This window comes from Rhinatrema bivittatum, chromosome 8 (genome assembly GCF_901001135.1).
Source record: "Rhinatrema bivittatum chromosome 8, aRhiBiv1.1, whole genome shotgun sequence".
In the NCBI taxonomy this organism is placed as follows: Eukaryota; Metazoa; Chordata; class Amphibia; order Gymnophiona; family Rhinatrematidae; genus Rhinatrema; species Rhinatrema bivittatum.
In genome coordinates, this window is record NC_042622.1 from 90615027 (window position 1) to 90633230 (window position 18204).

General features: G+C 43.5%; 2 protein-coding genes across 4 annotated transcripts in view; one reads left to right on the plus strand and one right to left on the minus strand.

The window, feature by feature from the left end:
• Positions 1-907: 907 nt before the first annotated feature.
• LOC115096755 (RNA exonuclease 4-like) lies at positions 908-12382 on the minus strand. 3 transcript variants are annotated; one of them, XM_029611826.1, is made up of 8 exons: positions 12194-12382; positions 9709-10079; positions 8824-8979; positions 8419-8612; positions 8215-8303; positions 7172-7246; positions 2714-2788; positions 908-2361 (listed from the first exon to the last, which is right to left on the minus strand). In XM_029611826.1, the coding sequence occupies exons 2-8, from the start codon at positions 9864-9866 to the stop codon at positions 2242-2244; spliced, it is 867 nt and encodes a 288-aa protein (XP_029467686.1). In that variant the 5' UTR covers positions 9867-10079; positions 12194-12382; the 3' UTR covers positions 908-2241. The 3 variants fall into 3 exon arrangements, with proteins under 3 accessions (XP_029467686.1, XP_029467685.1, XP_029467687.1); XM_029611825.1 differs by lacking the exon at positions 12194-12382 and adding an exon at positions 11319-11957; XM_029611827.1 differs by lacking the exon at positions 12194-12382 and adding an exon at positions 10784-10800.
• Positions 12383-16063: 3681 nt separating this feature from the next.
• The window catches only part of ADAMTS13 (ADAM metallopeptidase with thrombospondin type 1 motif 13), an 87908-nt gene continuing 85767 nt past the window's right edge, over positions 16064-18204 (plus strand). Inside the window, 2 exon segments of the mRNA XM_029614718.1 lie at positions 16064-16333; positions 17153-17219. Coding sequence (XP_029470578.1) covers positions 16256-16333; positions 17153-17219 — 145 coding nt within the window. The 5' untranslated portion in view covers positions 16064-16255.

The window sequence follows — 18204 nt, forward strand, 5'->3', positions numbered from 1 at the left end:
AGCAGGAATAAGAGGAGCAAGCTCTTTACAAAAATGGCAACCACCTTGGGATCATCACCCTCCGCGGCCTGCAAGCCTCTTACGGTCCCTGCGGCTGCAATTCCAGATCCGCATCCACCCCCAGTGGAGGAGAAGGCTGCGGATCTGGGTCCCCGGGATTGGTATCCTGACCCAAGGTATCCGAATCCAGCTGAGGAAGACCGGGGCGGAGCATGCGCTTAGGCTGAGATGGACCACTAGCGTGCTTCCTGGCATGGTTTGTCCCCCCCAGCGGATACTTTATCCATCGAGCGCCTCTTGCGTGACTTCCATGCCCTAAATGCCTTATGCAGTAGTGAGGCAAACTCTGAGAAGGAGGAAGAAGAGGAAGGGGAGTCTGAGACCCCCTCAGGGTCCTCCTCCGTAGCAGGAGAATCAGGCTGTAACGGCTCCCTGCCAGCGGAAAAACTTCACTGTGGAGACAGAGGAGGTGGCAGCAACCCCTCCCCCATGGCAGCCTGAGTTGCAGACCTGAAGGACTGCAAGATGGCCTCCGTTCCCACGCTAAGTGGGAACGGATCAATTCCAACCTGCACCGGATCAGTCGTGGTCACGACTCCCGCGAGAGATGAGTGCGGCACAAGGCAGCCCGCGGCATCGGGAGAGAGAAGAGAAAAAAGCACCACAAAAAAACGCCTGAAAACGACTCCCCCCGCCACCCCCCAGCTTCAAAATACGGCGAAATTACTCCAGAGGAGAGAGAGAGCCTGCCCGCTGCCGAAATTGAAAGAGAAATGAAGTTAAAAAAAAAATTTATTTTTTTTTTTTGCTTGTCAAGCCTTGCCTTGGCCGAGGTCCACGGTGCTGATCCTCAGGGTGGAGTGAGCCGGGCTCCCCGGTATCGCACCCTAGCTGCCTCAGAGAGATATGAGGGTCCTCAACCCTGGCTTGTAGCTGCCTCAACCAGCTGGGGATGGCCCTCGCAGGGCCTACCTACCCCCTGGGAGGCTGTCCTAATGTAGAAGACCCGAAGTTTCAGGTTTCCTCTTTTTTTTTTCTTTTTTCAATTAGTAAAATAAAGAGAATCACTAACAGGGAAAGAAACAAAATTCTCCTAACTCTGACTAACTTTCCTAAACCAAACTATTTTCACAAAGCAGACTGTAGGTTTTGCACCCCTTCCATCTGCTGGAGACAGAAGAATACTGCCAGAAGGTAGGTGGCACTATCCTAGGTAAGGCGGAGTTTGATTTAAAAACATCTCTGTCTCCATTTACTAGAGGGGGAGGCAAAACCCAGGAGTCTGGACTGATCCGGGTACGTACAGGGAAAAATGATTTCCTGAGGATCGCAAGAAAAAAAACAGCTGCCGAGAAAGTGAGCAGAGCTGCAGTTATTTCAGAGACTCTACTACAAGATTTTTTTTTTTTTTTTAATATAAAACTTTACCAAACAGCACAAGTAAAGAACAAGAAGCCCTTCCCTGAAAAGTCTGGCAGCAGGCTGTGTGCTTCCTGAAACTTCCAATTTTCTACGCTGTCCAGCCAGAAGGGACCGAGCAAACAAGGGTCCCTAACCCCCTGCTCATCCGCCTCACAAACCAGGGGGATGGCCCCACTGGGACCTAGCAATCCCCTGGGAGGCAAGCCAAACCGGCTCGAAATTTTCTTTTTTTTTTTCCAGTGTCAAACTGCAGGCTTTGCCCCTCCATCATCTGCTGGAGACAGAGAAATTCTGAGAGGCTGCAGGTGGCACCTCGTGCTAAGTGTCAGTGTCAGTAAAACTTTCTCTGTCACCATCTGCTGGAGGGGAGGCAAAACCCTGGAGTCTGGACTGATCTGAGTAGGTACAGGGAACCACAAATTGTTTAATTACTGGTGTATCGTATCAAAGAATACCACAATTATATTTTTGTTACTAGGACCTTCATACTCCCCCCCCCCCCCCCACACACACACAGCAACTCATATTGCTTTCTGATTTTTTGCCGCTATTTGGGAGTCACATTTAATCATTGGTCCAAAGTTATATTGTGTTGGGGTTTTATTTTAGGGAAAAATGTTTTTATGCTCTTAAAAACAGGGTATAACTTCCCTTGAAAATAGTCCTTGCAGAGGTTTTGCACCAATTCATACAGTGGACTATTTTTTACATGATAAGGTTTGAAGGAACACATCTTCAGCAGACTAGGACAGGATGCTGTGGTAGACAAGCCTTTGGTCTGATCCAGGTAGGCAATCCTTATGTTATGACTGCCAAATATCATTTAGAAAGATGGTTTAGCTTATGCTCTCCAGGCAATTTCTGCCTTGCTTGGATTTCAGCTTCCCAGTGTTTCTTCTCCAGGGTGTAGAGTCTCATGGCTGCCTGTGCATCTTGTACCTGGAAAGCGCAAAAGCACCAAGGATCAGATAAACACACACTCTGTGCACCATTGCAGGCAGGGGCATCCACCAACAGGATCCTTCCTTTCCTGTCCTACAAGAATAATCTGTTTCCATACTGGGTCTATCTGCCAAACAGCAAGCAAACACAAGTGAATTAGCAAATGTTATAGCAGAAAACAATTAAGCTGGCAGGTAGCATAAGGAGCCAGCGCTGGGGAATATTTCTTTATTCCCTCTGGGAAGTCACACTACACCAGCCCAAGTAAAACGTGCACATGATGTGACTGGGAAAGGACCATCATCTTGGATACATGCAAATAAGCAGCATCCATGCCAGGAATACTCACAGAAGAATGCTCTGAAGTCTGCACTTTCACATTCAGGATCCTCTCACACAACAGCTTCAACGACGGCCTCCCACTCTGCAACAGATAGAGCCATGCTGTAAATCAGCAAAATTACTGCCAAAATTAAGCCCACCCCATAACCCATTCCAAATCCCCTGCATCAACTTCACCCCATAATTCTACCCAAAGCCCCTCCATCTCGCAATCCTTACTAAAGTCCTTCCACCTCATCCCATAACCCTTCCCAAAATCCTCCACTGTTTTGCCAGTTTTAGCAAGCTGGAAGCATGGCACAGTAAAAACACTTATTTTCAATTCCACTCTGCACTTCAAAATTAATATTGTAGCTTAAATCACCTTGATGTACTCTGTGCGGAAACGTGGTCCATGGTTTTTGCATGAGATCACTTTAAATTGCACTTTATTTCTAAGACATTTGCATGTTTATTTTTTAACGAAACCATGATTCTAACTGGTTGGGTTTTGAGCCTTAGTAGGAGCTACCCCTGATCAGAGTCCCTTAACTGATAGGTGTGTGTTGGTTATAGGACCTGATCCCACTAGTACAGGGCTGTGCTTTCTGTAGTATCTTTTACTTCTGTTTGGACTGTGCATATTCCATTTAATTAACAGCACCTGCAGTGCAGAATGCTGTTAGTTGCATACAAAACTTCCATATCCTCTGCAATAACTACAATAGATGTGCTGGCAAAGCAGGGCCATCCATGATTTGGCAGGAGCATGCAAGAATCAGAGCATAACACAGACATTTGGGAAATGCTCCATCCTAGTTTTACGCTAGAAGCATAGACGTCACCAGCTTGTTTTAAATTAGTACCAAGTGGTTTTTCCACTACTAGTTTTAGAACATTAAGATGCAAAGTTTGCTTGCAGGTGCTGATCCCAACTGGTTGAGGTGTTTGTTGAGAAGGGTCATTTCTTAAATTGGTGTGGCGGTGGGGAGCCCGGAAATTATATGCACATATGGTGGTATTGCAGGGAGGTGGAACAATTTTGGCAGGCAGTTCAAGGGAAAATAACTGCTATAATCAATTTTCATATGGTCCCAGTAACTATGCTTAGTAGGAATGTGAGAACATGAATCCTTAATAAATTTAAAGGATTTATAAAGCAGTGCCTACATGCAGCTAGACAGACCATTGCATATTTTTGAAAAACATATCCACTGTTGGAATTTTAGAATAATGTGGTAAAGTGAAACTGATTTATTAGAAAGGATTACATATACTTTATGTGACAAGAAAGAGGATTATTAGAAAGTGTGGAGTTCTTATTGGAACTGGAGAAGATCTATGTTATAATTTATTACGTTTTGCCGCTCACAGACATCCCCATGAGCGCTGCACTCACCTAAATGCTGTTAGGAAATACAAAAGAGATAGATGCCTTTAGTCTTTTTCATTTCCTTTATTGAAGTGGAGACGTAAAAGAATGATATAGCCCGACTCTGGCCGAGTTTCGCCATTTATAACGGCTGCCTCAGGGGCTTAAATGTATAATCATGGACTCTTGATTTTGGAACAGGTCGTGTACTTGTTTATTAATTGTATTTGTATCTGTCTGATTCGCAACAATATTAGATCTTATCATTTGTACAGTCAATCATATTCTTGTGAATACGATATATCTAATCGCTCCTGGATTCAACAATTACACTGGTCATATAATGCAGCAGATATCATTGATACTCCTTAGAGTCAACTTCTGAATACGGGTCTCCACTTGCGATAACAAACAGACAGATACAAATACAATTAATAAACAAGTACACGACCTGTTCCAAAATCAAGAGTCCATGATTATACATTTAAGCCCCTGAGGCAGCCGTTATAAACGGCGAAACTTGGCCAGAGTCGGGCTATATCATTCTTTTACGTCTCCACTTCAATAAAGGAATTGAAAAAGACTAAAGGCATCTATCTCTTTTGTATTTCCTAACGGCTTTCATAGATCGCCTACCTTTGTGCTTTTTCGGACCTCATCTAAAAGCTGCCAGTGATCCCCACGCGGCACAATGCCGCCATCAACTCTTAACACGGCAGGAATTTGCAAGCCTACCTAGTGGGTGCACACCAACACTGCTGGTTTTAAAGAGCCCATGGTTGGGAAAGCCACATGGTGCTTTATGATGATGTCATCAATCTTCTCCTATATAAGGCTGCCTCAGACATTATTTCAATACCTCAGCAAAGGTCTGTCTTCAGCCACAGCCTTGCTCGTCTTCAGCCAAAGCCTGCTTTGTCTTCAGTCTGCCTTCATTTTTGTCTCCAGCCTCAGCCACGGTCTCCAGCCTGCCTTCAGCCTCAGCCACGGTCTTTAGCTTGCTTTCATCCAAGGTACCTGCTCAGTGGGTGAGTATGCAGTGGAATTTCGTACCTTGGCTTCTGAACTCGGTTGGGGTGAAGATAGCCAAACTGCCATTTTTTGGCAAGGCTTATCCAGGAGAATAAAAGACTAACTAGCAACTCAGGATTTTTTTCTGTCCCTAGAAGCACTTACTGCCTTGGTTATTCGAATAGCTCTGAGATTTCAGTAACAAGCTCGAGAGAAGGCGGCCTCCCACTGGACCATTCCTGGGGCCTTAAACCTCTGAACCCCTTGGAGTCTGCTCCAGAGCCAGCGAGTGTCGTTATCGTTGAAGAACCCTTGCAATTGGGCAGCACATGACTCTCGGTAGATGAAAAACAGAGGTGAAAACTGCACAATCTCTGCCTCTACTGTGCAGCACAGGGACATTTTGGTAGCATTATCCTAAGACCAGAAACCTCCATAAGGAGAAATCTAGTTGGCAAGGTGGTTTTTCACCATCCTGAACCCTCCCCACAATTAATGATACTAGTGCCCCTCATCTTCAGAAAACACTCAGTTCAAACTGAAACTTAGTAGATTCTGGAGCCAGGGACAACTTTATTCAGGAATTGCTGTTATGTCAGTATGGGTGCCCTATTACCAGTTTGACCACCCCTTGTATTATTTCTTCTATCTACAGAAAACCCTTACTCAGTTGTGTGACTACAACCTTCTTGCCTAGCATTGGTAGATTGGGTCTCATCAAGAAACCCTCCAGTTCTATGTGCTACCTAAGGCATCCAGCTCTCTTGTACTTGGATTATCAACCAATGGGGGCCATCCTGCCAGGAGCATTGCGCTGCCTCATTCCTATCTCCAGGTGCTCCGCTCCAGACCACCTCACCTGAAGTACCAGATCTGCTGCACCAATATACATCCTGTTCCAGCTTATGTTCTGAAACACAACTTGAGACCCTAGCATCTTGCAATCCTGCTGACCGCCCAAAACCTCTGAAATCCATTGTCATGGAGGTAGAAGCCACTGTTAACATTACAAGGGCTGTGCTTATTCCACACGATGATCTTAGAACCTATGAGTTACGTCCTTGTCCTTTCAAAGGATCCTTATCTGTAAAACAGGATCAACCGGCAGATTCTTCTTTTGATCCAGAGAACAAAGAATCCCTAGATATCATAGCGAATCCCCCGAGTTCCCCGATAGTAAAGATGTACCTTTGACATCTCCTCAGAAGCTGAATATAAGAGGTTTGGGGATGGGATAGAGAAGGGGATACTTACGTTTTGCTGCTCGCAGATGACCCCATAAGCAGCTGCACTCACCCAAATGCTGCCAGTGAGCCCCACACTGCAGGACACCACAGGCCTCCCAGGCGTGCGCCAATGCTACCAGATTTAAAGGGCCTATGGCGCTCTGTGATAATGTGATAGATCTCCTATATAAGGCTGCCTCAGACCTTCTTTCAACACCTCAGCAAAAGCTGTCTGCCTTCAGCTTCAGCTGCAGCCTTGCTCCAGTCTTCAGCTTTAATCCAGTCTTCAGTCAAAGCCTGCTTTGTCTGCAGTCTGTCTTTGTCTCCAGGCTCAGCCTTGTCTGTCTTCATTTTCGTCTCCAGCTTCTGCCACAGTCTTCAGCCTGCCTTCGGCCTCAGTCACAGTCTTCAGCTTCAGCCTCTGGCACAATCTTTGTCTTCAGCCTGCTTTCATCCAAGCCTGTCTTAAGCGCGCGTTCAGCCTTGCTTCATCTTTAGTCTAGCCTGCCCTTCAGCTCTGTCTATAGTTTCGGACTTTTGGACCTTCTCTTAGTCTGGCCCATGCAAAGACTTGTTCACCTGCTGTCAGTGCAGACCTTAGGGCTCTGCCCCTGAGGTTGCGTCAATTGCCCCACGGCAAGAAGGGCTCACACTGAAGTCACTCACAACATAATTTTATGCCTCTGCAAGTAAGGTGATGTCATATTATTATAGCAATTACATGTATTCAGTGAATTATGCTGTTCTGTTAACATGGCTATATGCTTTATTATCTTATAGCATATGGTCTCTTTTGTATTTATATAACTGTGATCTGGAATTCGATGTGTTTCTTAAAAATAAAGTTAAAAAAAAAAAAAGGGCCATTTCATGCTACCTTCACGATCCGTTTAAAAGGTTTATATTTCTGTGTGTCCCGGATTTTCTTCTTTGGATGATCCAAAAACAGAATCTAGAAAATAAAAAGCATTATGATTTTTTTTTTTTAAGAAACATACACAAAATGAAAAGTGGCACATACAAATTATACCATAAAAACAATGTATATTTCTGTTTTTAACTAAATTTAGTACTAGTCAGAAGCACTAGAGTTAACAAACCAGTGAAGTCTTCCATTTTATCCATGAAACAGGAACAGTACTTTTCCCCCGCTAAGTCTGTAATGGAGGCTATCGATCAGCACCATGTGAATCACTAACTAAAAAAGAAGCTATCTATCCTTTTCTTTTTTTCTCAGACTGCAGGATTTTGCACCGCCATCTGCTGGAGACAGAGAAATACTGGCAGACTGCAGGTGGCACCTCGGTTTAAGTGGCAGAGTCGTCAAAATTTCTCTGCCTCCATCTGCTGGATGGGAGACAAAACCCAACTGTCTGGACTGATCCGGGTGCGTACAGGGAATAACACATTTCCCCGCTCAGTATGTAATGGAGGCAGGGCTGGTGCAAGGGGATTGGGCGCCCTAGGCACCTTCAGCCTTGCGTCGTGCCCCCACCCCCGCCTCCAGTCGCAGCCCCGACTCCAGGGGCAGGGACCACATGCCGCCACTGCCCCCCTCCCATCTGCCAGCCCCTACCATGTGACAGGGGCTACTGCTGCCATTGGTTGGCCCCTGTCACATGGTAGGGGCTAAAGGCCACCGGCGCCATTTTGGTTAGAGGCAGCTGAGGCTCCGGGAGCGGCAGATTGCTCCTGGGCCCTCCACTGGACCACCAGGGGGGGCGACAGCAGGGGCTGGGCAGAATTTTGAAGGGGCACTTTTTGCCCTTTCAAAATTCTGCCGCCTGAAGTGTCGCCCCCTAAATCTCGGCACCCTAGGCAGAGGCCTAGCTCGCCTAGTGGTTCCGCCAGCCCTGAATGGAGGCTATCGATTAGCACCATGTGAATCGAGCAAAACTAAAATCAGAAAATGTGAGGTACCTTTAAATCGTTGTGCACAGCATGGCCAACTAAAATCCTTCCCTTCAGGATCTCTGTCACATCTTTCTGAACAATTTTAAACTGCTCACCTGGAAAAGCAACACAAGAAAATATGGCACATTAGATTATGTCTAACAATTTAGACCATCCTTGTACTGAGCTGTACCATACTTAGTTGAACATGTGTAGGGTGGAAGCACTCACCATTCCTGATGTCCTTTGGCCGGATCCCGCTGACCATGGTTCTGTAATCCGTGACTCTTTCACTGGGCTTGACGTACTTATCATAAATGCATTTTCCAAACTGGTTGACAATGGAGACGCGAGCCACAATGCTCTCCTCCCCATCTGGGCCAACCCCCACCATCTCACAGTCCATGGCCACAGCCCTCGTAAGACTCCGGAAAAAAAGAGAATGCTCTCATATCAGTTGTTTGTATTACTGTTCCTATAAAATCATCATCGTGCACAGCACTGAATAGATAACACACATGGTTACAATGCCTCTGCCTCAAAGGGGCCGATGCAATATTTGTGCGCAGAAAGCCCTTTGCTCTGGTGAAAGGGTTCTGTTGCAGAAGATAAACTGCATTTCAGCTTCCAACATACCCACTGAAAGCTTTGTCTTTCACCAGCGCCTTCTCCACTGTGTCCTGTGCTGTACCTTCTGCAATGCCCAACTTTTCCCGGGCTATTTTTGCTGCCTCTGGGCCAATTGCTGCTTCAATATCGTCAGGATCCACATCATCGAACCAGATATCTATTCTGCCACACAACAGGAAAATCACAGATTCAGGATCCTTGTGCCATGAATGTCTGCCTAGTGAGCTGCTCACCACTTGCACACACCAGGATGAACCACCACAATGGAACAGGCTGTCACAGAACTGATGACATCAGAGTTTGCTTTGCATTGTTTACAGAGAATAAAACAAATTATGTCATCATTCCGTGGCTGCATCCTACTGGGGGACTGGAGTTTGGCGCCCTTTCATTAATTAAAAAAAATTAAAATACAACTTTTCTTTGTACAGCAAAAGTAAGCAAATTTAAACGTATTCAGAAAACATAAACAGTCTCCACTAGCACTATGCTTACTTGTATCTCATAAGAACATAAGATTTGCCATACTGGGTCAGACCCAAAGGTCCATCGAGTCCAGTATCCTGTTTCCAACAGTGGACAATCCAGATCTCAACTACCTGAAACAATCCCGAAAGGTTGATTCCATGCAGCTTATCCCAGGGACAAGCAGTGGATTTCCCCAAGTCCACCTTAATAATGGTTTATGGACTTTTCTTCCAGGAACTTGTCCAAACCTTTTTTAATTTCAGCTACACAAATTCTTTGAATTATTTTTACATTAAAGAATGACAATGCATCCTGCAGGCAAATAAGCCCAGGATATTAAGAGAGGCCATTACCTCTTCTGCTCCAGCAAAATTCACTGCTGGAATAATCATAGCACCCTGCAAGTGTGCATAGAGTCCTTACTCTGCTGATGGCTGTTCTTCCTTCTCCTCGCATTCCCTCCTCTTCTGCTTGATGTCATCAACTATGGTTCCGGTCCTGCCACCCCTCCTCTTTTCTGTTTTGTCTTCCTTCACGCTGCTCAAGGCCCTGCAAGCCACATTTGTCTTCGTTGCTGGCATGGCTAATGTAACACCAATATTTCTGGCCTTTTTGGGAGCCTCACCCTCAGGAATGGTTTTTTGCACATTTCTGTTCTTTTTCTTGATTGCAGTTTCTTGGGATTTAGAGTCTTTGACTTTGTTCTTTGTTTCATAACATGTTTGTGTTGCATGAGCAGACGCTGGCAGTGTAAGGGATGGCGATTCTAGGCTAGCTGCCTTCTGCTGGAGTAGCTGGGAAGGTGGCACACAAACAATATTACTAATTATATAATCCTATTAACAATGAAGTTTCACATTAACCTTAAAAGGACACTGTCCAAGCCAAAACCAACCCCTGTTTTTACTTTATGGTGATGCATAAGTTCCCTCCTTGATAAAGTTGGTTCCAATGAAAAATAATTCATGTCCATATACCATACTTTAAGGATAATTCTGGCTGTGCTTCTAGGCTCTTAGGTGAGTAGCAAAGTATCTTCCTAAAGATTCTGGAATACCAATTAATAAAAGCTAAATGAAACCATTCTGCCTTCCAGGATCCTCAAGAGTCATCAACTGATAATAAGAACTGCCTCCTACTCTCACCTGTTATTAGGGAATAAAAAGAAAACACCACAACTTTCACTTAACCCCCCTTCTGGTCCCTTGTCTCTCATTCTTTTTCCTTACCTCCATCATGAATAAAAGGATTAAAAAAAACATTTGTAATGTTTTAACACTGTTGATTGCTAATTTTTCTATTTTCTATTTAATTTTTCTATTTACTCCGTCCGCTTCTGAGGTGTCTCCATCCATCCTATTTTTCGCACCTAATCCTCCCATTTTTCTTTCTATTTACTCCGTCCGCTATGGAGGTGACCTAAAGAAATGATGTAAATACGTACTCTGCCTATATTGTTTTTCATTTAAAGAATTGCTGTAGATATGTTTTTTCTTACCGTTCATTATGGTTTATTCCTTTCACTTCTCGCTCTCCTGCCCTCTATCCTTCCCGCTGCTCTTGCCCCTTCCCCCCTCTCCTTGCCTGCACCCCTCTCCCCCTTACCATGTTCATTGTAATTTTCTACCTTCTTTGAGTTATTTGTAAACCAGAGTGATGTGTCCTACAAATGTCGGTATCTTAAAAGTTATTAAATAAATAATGGTGTTTCAGTATTTTCTTATTATCTATATAACTGCAAAAGATTGCATCCAAGTGCAGATGTGCACCTCCCACCGTTTCTGTCACCGATTTTGAATCAGGCAGACAGATCAACTCATCCTAACATAAGAACATGCCAGATTGCTAATGTCAAGCAGTAAGACTGAGTTCATCCTTACATAAGCCCAAAAGTGGGCCACAGGTTGTGTTCTGAAAAGGAAATAAAAGACTGTGGAATTTTAAAACAGGTCAAATCTACTGGATGAGAGTTTCCAATGTCGATAATGCAGTTTAAGAGCAATAGTTAACGGGGCTTTGATATTGCCTCTTACTTCTTGCAGGTTTTTCCAATTAGTGGAGAACTCCTGAGGAGTTTTAGGGGGCAGCATTCCCGCAGCTTGAGAATAGCTCCCCGCTTTCCTCTCCACGTTCTTGTTTGTTGCTTTCTGGAACCCCATTTTTCTGCTTTTCTTCTTCCTGTTCCCCTTTGCCTGCTGGCGTTTTACTTTGGTCATTTTTAAAGGTTGCTCGCCCTTCTCAGGAAGGCAAACATGTCAGTTCAGAAAAATGCATGTACTGCAAGATGGAAATACTGAAATCAAATTAGACCCGATTATGAAAACACAAGCAGTGAGCTGGTTAGTGGTAACAATACCGAACTAAAGCTACCAATGAAAAAGCATCTAAATCCAATTCTGCAGGCAATTAAAAAATATATTGACCGCAGGCTGGGTACTAAAATCTCCGGCGTGGGGGGGGGGGGGGGGCAAGATGGGTGCCAATATCCCGGGGAAAGGGGCAGCCTGGATGCTAGTACCCCAGGGCCGAGTAGAGACGTCGGGAATAGATACAGATTAGGGGTGGGTACTGTGTCCCTAACTATTCGGTGGTGGTATCAGTTCCGCCCCAGCTCTTCTCCCTCCCGTCTGTAACACGCGGCGGAAACCGACTGCAGATAAGCTCCGGGAGGAAACTCGACTAGCTAGTGAAAGGGCCGCGAGAGAAAGGATGGGGGAAGAGTTGCAGTGCAACACCAGAGAGAAATACAACAAGGCAACGTCAGCGCTTAGTTTTAGAGCTTTATTCTCAAGTCACTGAGATTTCTTCCCCTCCGTTATTTATATCTTTAACGAAGGAGTTACCCGGGGAGCAGGAAGACGGAGACAACTATTAGCGTTATACTACTGTAGTATTCTGGAATACTAACCAAATGTGATCATAAACGGGCTAGCTCGGTGATTGTGTTGATGGAGACATTTCTTCAGTCTTCGGAATCTGCAAGGGCTACCGAGATTTCTCAGGGCATGCTCTTACATTTTACTGGTTTCAAGTCAAATCTGCTTTGGGCAATTATTAATCATTGCAACTCAATGGCAAGGCCAGGGCAGCAGAACACATTTTTTGTTAGGGGAGGAGAAACAAAGCAATCTCCGCCCCTCTCCCCCCAGCTTCCTAGTTAGTGATGCTGTGTAGGGCAAAAAGCTGGTCGGACTATGGACACTGTGACCCATCCCGTTCTACTGCCTATGATCATATAGTCTTCTCCCTCCGTAAAACAAACAGGTTTATATGCAAAAGATTAATTTTAATTTTCTGGCTTCAGTTTCCTGAATTTGAATGATTTTTCCATTTTAGTTTTTCTAAAACACTCCTTACCAAATAAGTGCATAGTTCTAGTGGATGTACTGGTCCTGGATCAAACGAGAAATTCTGTAGGATGTGTTACCTTTAATTGGATCAACAACTAAAAAAGATGCTGTAGTTGTACATAAGCATACAGAACTACACAGATGCCTTCTCCAGTCGTGATTGCCAGACTGAAGGAAAGAAGCATTTTAGCTACAGTGTTATAATTTTTTTGCTTTGCCCAAGATCCAAGTGCAAGTTCTAGAATCTGGCTCTGAGCTGATGATGGTCATTTCTTGGCCTTTTGGCAGAGAATGAGAATCTGTGTAATATGGAGATAGAGGGTTAATAATGCTCTGTCATCCATCTTCACTGGACAGGTTGAGGCAATGGTCATTGCCAAAGCGGGATGATTGACCCTGTTAAAAACAATATCAATGATCTGCAATTGAGAATTCAAAATAATGTGTGCCTGACTTCATCACTTGCTATTCCCTCTCTCTCTGCCCCTCAATCTCTGGCTTCTTCACTGTTCTATAGCTCTGCTTTCCTATTGCTGATGGAAGAATCTCTTCTGTGCTCCACACACACAGAAGAAAACCACCTCCAACCCACTTACCTTTCCCTTGATATCCCTTCATTTTTCGAGTTCCTAAATAGTATCACTCCACATAAAAACATCTGATGGCAGATAAAGACCATATGGCCCATCCAGTCTGCCCAGCCACATCTCCTGCTCAGCTTTATAGAGATCTGTACATGCCCCATGTTTTGTTGAATTCTGATACTGTCATTGTTGCCACCACCTCCACAGGAAGGCTATTCTATGTGTCCACAACCCTTTCTGTAAAGAAATATTTAATTAGATTACTCCCGAATCTACCCGCTTTCATGCTCATCTATTAAAAAATGCATATAACCTAACTTTAATAACATCTCGATGTTAAGAAATACAATAACAAGATAGATAAGAGGTATTAATTGAAGCAAGAGGAATAAAACATTATGAGAGAACCTAAGAATTGTAAAACAATCTACAGACTATTAGGTGAGACTTGTTATATTATTTTCCTGTATTACTTGTCTTAAGTCTTAGATCTTTAGTAAGCTATATAATATGTTTTGGAACATATCATTGCATTTGAGATATGTTAATCACTGCTATGAATACTACCTATGTAAACAGTCAAGATTTATTGATTAATAGTTATGAATGTTACCTCTGTAAACCGTTGTTTCATTATATGGAATGACGATATATAAAATGTTTAAATAAATAAACAAACATAAATCATCTCTCATTCTAGAGTTTCTTTTCATTTTGTTTCATCTATTTAAAACAAAAAAATTACCAACTGCCACAAAAATGAAACAAAAATAAAAAATGTCAGGTCCACCCCACTCTTTTCCCCTTTGCTGCTGCCAACACTACCAATCCCCCTCCCCCTGGGCCCCCTAGTCTCTTGCCCCCCCCCCCTCCAATCATTGACCTCATCTGCTGATCTAAGGGGCAGGAGTGATCCCCAGTTGCTCCTGCTCCAGTGAGTTTCCATCCCGGCTGGTGCCATTTTGTTCTATGGAATCAGGGAGGACCAGAGAAGCCACTGTGTAGCAAGACAGCACCAGCCTCAGGGCCTTCTGACACTATTTTGAGACCGAGACCCGGGGGCAGGAATGACTGGAGATTGCTTTTGCCCCCTAGACTGTGGATAGGGTCAGAGGTTGTTGGGGGAGGCCAGCATATTATAGAAAACACATTTTTTTTTTTGTTTCATTTATTTTTCAAAACAAAACCTGTGCTGAATTTCTTTTTTCAAGTTGCTGCTGCAGCCGCCACAGGATCGGGACACTGCTGCTATAGGGAAGCGAACGGGTAAGGATCCTCCACCCTGCTTGTTGAAGGAGGAGAACGCCTGCCCCAGGCACAACCATCCCTCCCACCCCACTATCTTTAGGCACCAGAAATGTAAATCCAGCCCTGGGGGTGATCACTGGATCTCAGGAGATACCTCGCTGTGAAATCAGAAACATTCTCCCCATTTGAATGTCGGTATATAAAAATAATAAATAAATAAATAAATAAATGTGTAATCACCAGGTTCAGTATCAGCTCTTCACATGTTGATTCTGTTACCAGATGCTGGAACTGATGCTCCTGCAAACAAACCAGGATCTCCTTACCTCTAGATGACAACAAGGCTGGGATGGTCCCAACCAGCACCCAGCAAATTAACATCACCTAACAATTGCACCTCCCCTTTCATTGCAATTTTGAGAGGGTCTTCAATTACATCTCTATCCATTTCTTCTGCCTGTGAAGAAGGCCTGTATATCATACCAGAATTAATCTTTCCAGATTAATCCTCAGTGCCTCCTCCTCACCTCACAAACCCTGCAGAGGTTGATTTAATTTAATTTTTTATATATAGCAGTGCCCCTTCCTTTCTTCCTACTGTTCTTTCCTGAATAGATTGCAGCTCCATATAACTAAATCCCAGTCAAGGTTCTCTGTGTACCACATTTCTGTGGCCACTGCTATATCCAAGTCGTCCTCTTTCATGATTGCCTTTAGTTCTGGGACATTTTACCTATACTATGAGCATTAGGGTACAAAAGGTTTCCAAACGTTTCAAGATGCCTTTTCCCCAATCTCTCTGTAAGCGTTTAATGTTTTACTTACCTTAGGGTATTGAAGCTGACAGCTAACCCCAGTACACCTTCTCTGATGTTTCTTATTTTAATATTTATATGTTCGTGAGTAATATATATACAGTATGTGCCAGATGTACTAAAGTGTCTCTCTCATCTTGTGTCTGTAGGAGAGCTGCTTTGTACATCTGACCAATAGTGAGAAAGAGAGAGACAGAGTTGTGGGAATTTTTGTCACAATCAGTTGTTGCATTAGCTCACCTGTTTTGCCTTCTCTTCTCTGTTCAGGTACTGGATACAGAACCTGCACCTTCTTGAAATAAAGTGAAACACCAGAGATATTTCTGCTGCTTGACCCTGTTACATATAAACCTTCCCGGGACACATAGGGTCAACAGTTCCACTGCAAGCAACCAAAGGGCAAAGATCCCTGTGTTTCGAAGGCAGTATCACATTTTACCCTAACCAGATTAAGGACCACTGAATCTAACCAGTTCTTCTCTTATCTCTCAAAGCTCAGTTTACCAGTGCCCCTCCCCCCCAGCCCTTTCTTCCCCTGGGATGCTTCATGTGCTTAGGTGATGAGGGGGTGAACCTTTTTCCATCCTGAAGGCATCCCTACTCTCATTAGGTCTTCTGTTTTTTTTTTTTGTAGTGCTATTTACTAACTTTTGCCTTTAGATTTGCCAAATATACTACAACCCCCCAGTGATTAATTGATTGTGTTGGCTGCAGCCCAAAGCTGCAAACATTGCATAAAATTCCTCTGTCCTGTCCAAATGTTTGTTTAGATAGAGCCTCTTTCAGCAGCACAGTTTCTTTGCAGCTGCCTCTGTTTTCCTCTCACAGTTTCTCTAATTTTCTCTCTCTATGGTTGATCGGCTTTGCGGTGCCTCACTTCCTCCTTCCCGGCCATGTCTTCATGTGACTGGGGGCTGCGTGTCCTGTGCTGCACAGTGGCTTTGACCAGTGCCTGAATCTCCAGCTCTGAATCATGATCCTCTTCTACCTATTATCTCTTGCTTCTGCAATTGTTCCTTCAACAGTTTGCTCACCATTGACTTTGTCAGAGGTAAGTTCCACATTTATTTTATTTCTTCAACTTATAAAGCTGCCTTTCATAAGACAAAAAAGATTCTCAAGGTGGTGAACAATCAATAAAAATTAAAAGTTAAACACATTGCATATCAAATTATGATATCTTGTGTGTAATGAACTCTTCATTTCTGTGTATTCACATTCTGATAGGAACTCTGAGGTCCACACTCAAAAGCATTTAGCTGGATAACTCAGACCTTATCCAGCTAAATTAAGATTTGGACACTTATCCGGCTAATTTCTAGCCAGATAATAAGTTCGCCTGCTCAGTGTTAGCCACTGGGGGCATAACTGTGAGGAGTTGAGTTAGCTGGCTAAGTTATCCAGCCCATAGTCCTGTCCTAAAGTTAGCTGGATAAACATAACTTTAAGACAACTGGATATATTCAGTGGCACTGACTGAATATGGACCTCCTATTTTCCCTGAGTAATATGTACAAGCCAGGGTATGTTAGTATTCCTCATCACATCCTAATCAAATCACAATACATTTCTAGGCTGAGGGCTAATTTTTGCCTCAGGAAATCAAAGTGTGCTATGTAGCAATCTTTGAACATTAAAGGCCCAGTTCACCAAAACTTTTCTCCCATTCTGTGTCCATGGGGGCGAGAGGGGAAGGGCATAGTAAATCAGGCCTTGAATGCGTTGCTTTATCTTTTTTTGCAAGCTTTCACACATTTTGGGAGGAAGGTCCAGGCATTCCAAATGAGGTTTGTTACTGCATTTGCTTTTCATGTGGCGAGGGGTGTGTGCACACATTTCTGTAAAAATATAAATTTTTTTTCCCCCCCAGAAAGTGCTGCCGGCTCTGGAACCTGCAGATCTCTTCTCCTACTTTGGCACTACCTCGCCTTCTGAAGGTATTCAGGAACCATTTGTTTTGTCATGAGTCTTTCTTGCCTATGTTTATTTTAAGGTTTGTTTTCTTTGGATTTTGGTTTGTGTTTGAGTCATTTCCTCATTCAGACTTTTATAGTCCTGGGATTTGAGAGCTTGTTCCATTATCTTTTTCTTCTGGTGAGGAGAAGGAGTTGACTATGGATGAGCCGATCTTTGCTTCCCTATCTCCTGCTCTGACCTTTTGCTATCAAGTCTTTTGCATTGAGTAAGGGGCAGAAGGGGGTGGGGTTATCAGTTTGTACCATATGATGGGCAGGTGAGGAGGATGCAGTGTGGAGAATACTATCTGTTACTTACATCTGTGTACAGTGGACTCCTCTTTTCTGAGCCCCGTAAAAATGCATGTACAGGTGAAATTGCAAACTTCCCGAATGTTGAATGGATTATAAATCTACATTTATTGTTGTTTATTCTGTGCTCATTATCAAAGCTGGAGGCAAATTTATTTATTTATTTTTATTTATTTAAAAACTTTTTTATACCGGCATTCGTAGGACACATCATGTCGGTTTACAAATAACTGAGAAGGAAAGGAAATTACAATGAACAGGGAAGGGGAAAACTGGATGAGTACACAAGTATAAGAGAGGAGAGTTTACAAGCAGCATTACAACTATTTGCATTCAATTAGGATTAGATATGCAAATGAACTTATATACAATGTTACATGGCATGTGCACCTGATACACTTAGCATACGGAACTTATTTACAGTGATGCTGGGCATGTGTACTTGATATACAATGTGTTTAATTAGTAAGAATTGGAGAGTAATTAGTTTTTCCACTCATGCTGCCACAGACAGGTACTTTATATTTACTTCTTAGGTGCTGTGTGGCATACCATGCACCAAATCTGCTGAAATTGCAAGACTGACTCTCGCAACACACATGAAGGCTATACAACATGAACTATCTAAACTCAAACTAACTCTAAACACAAACAA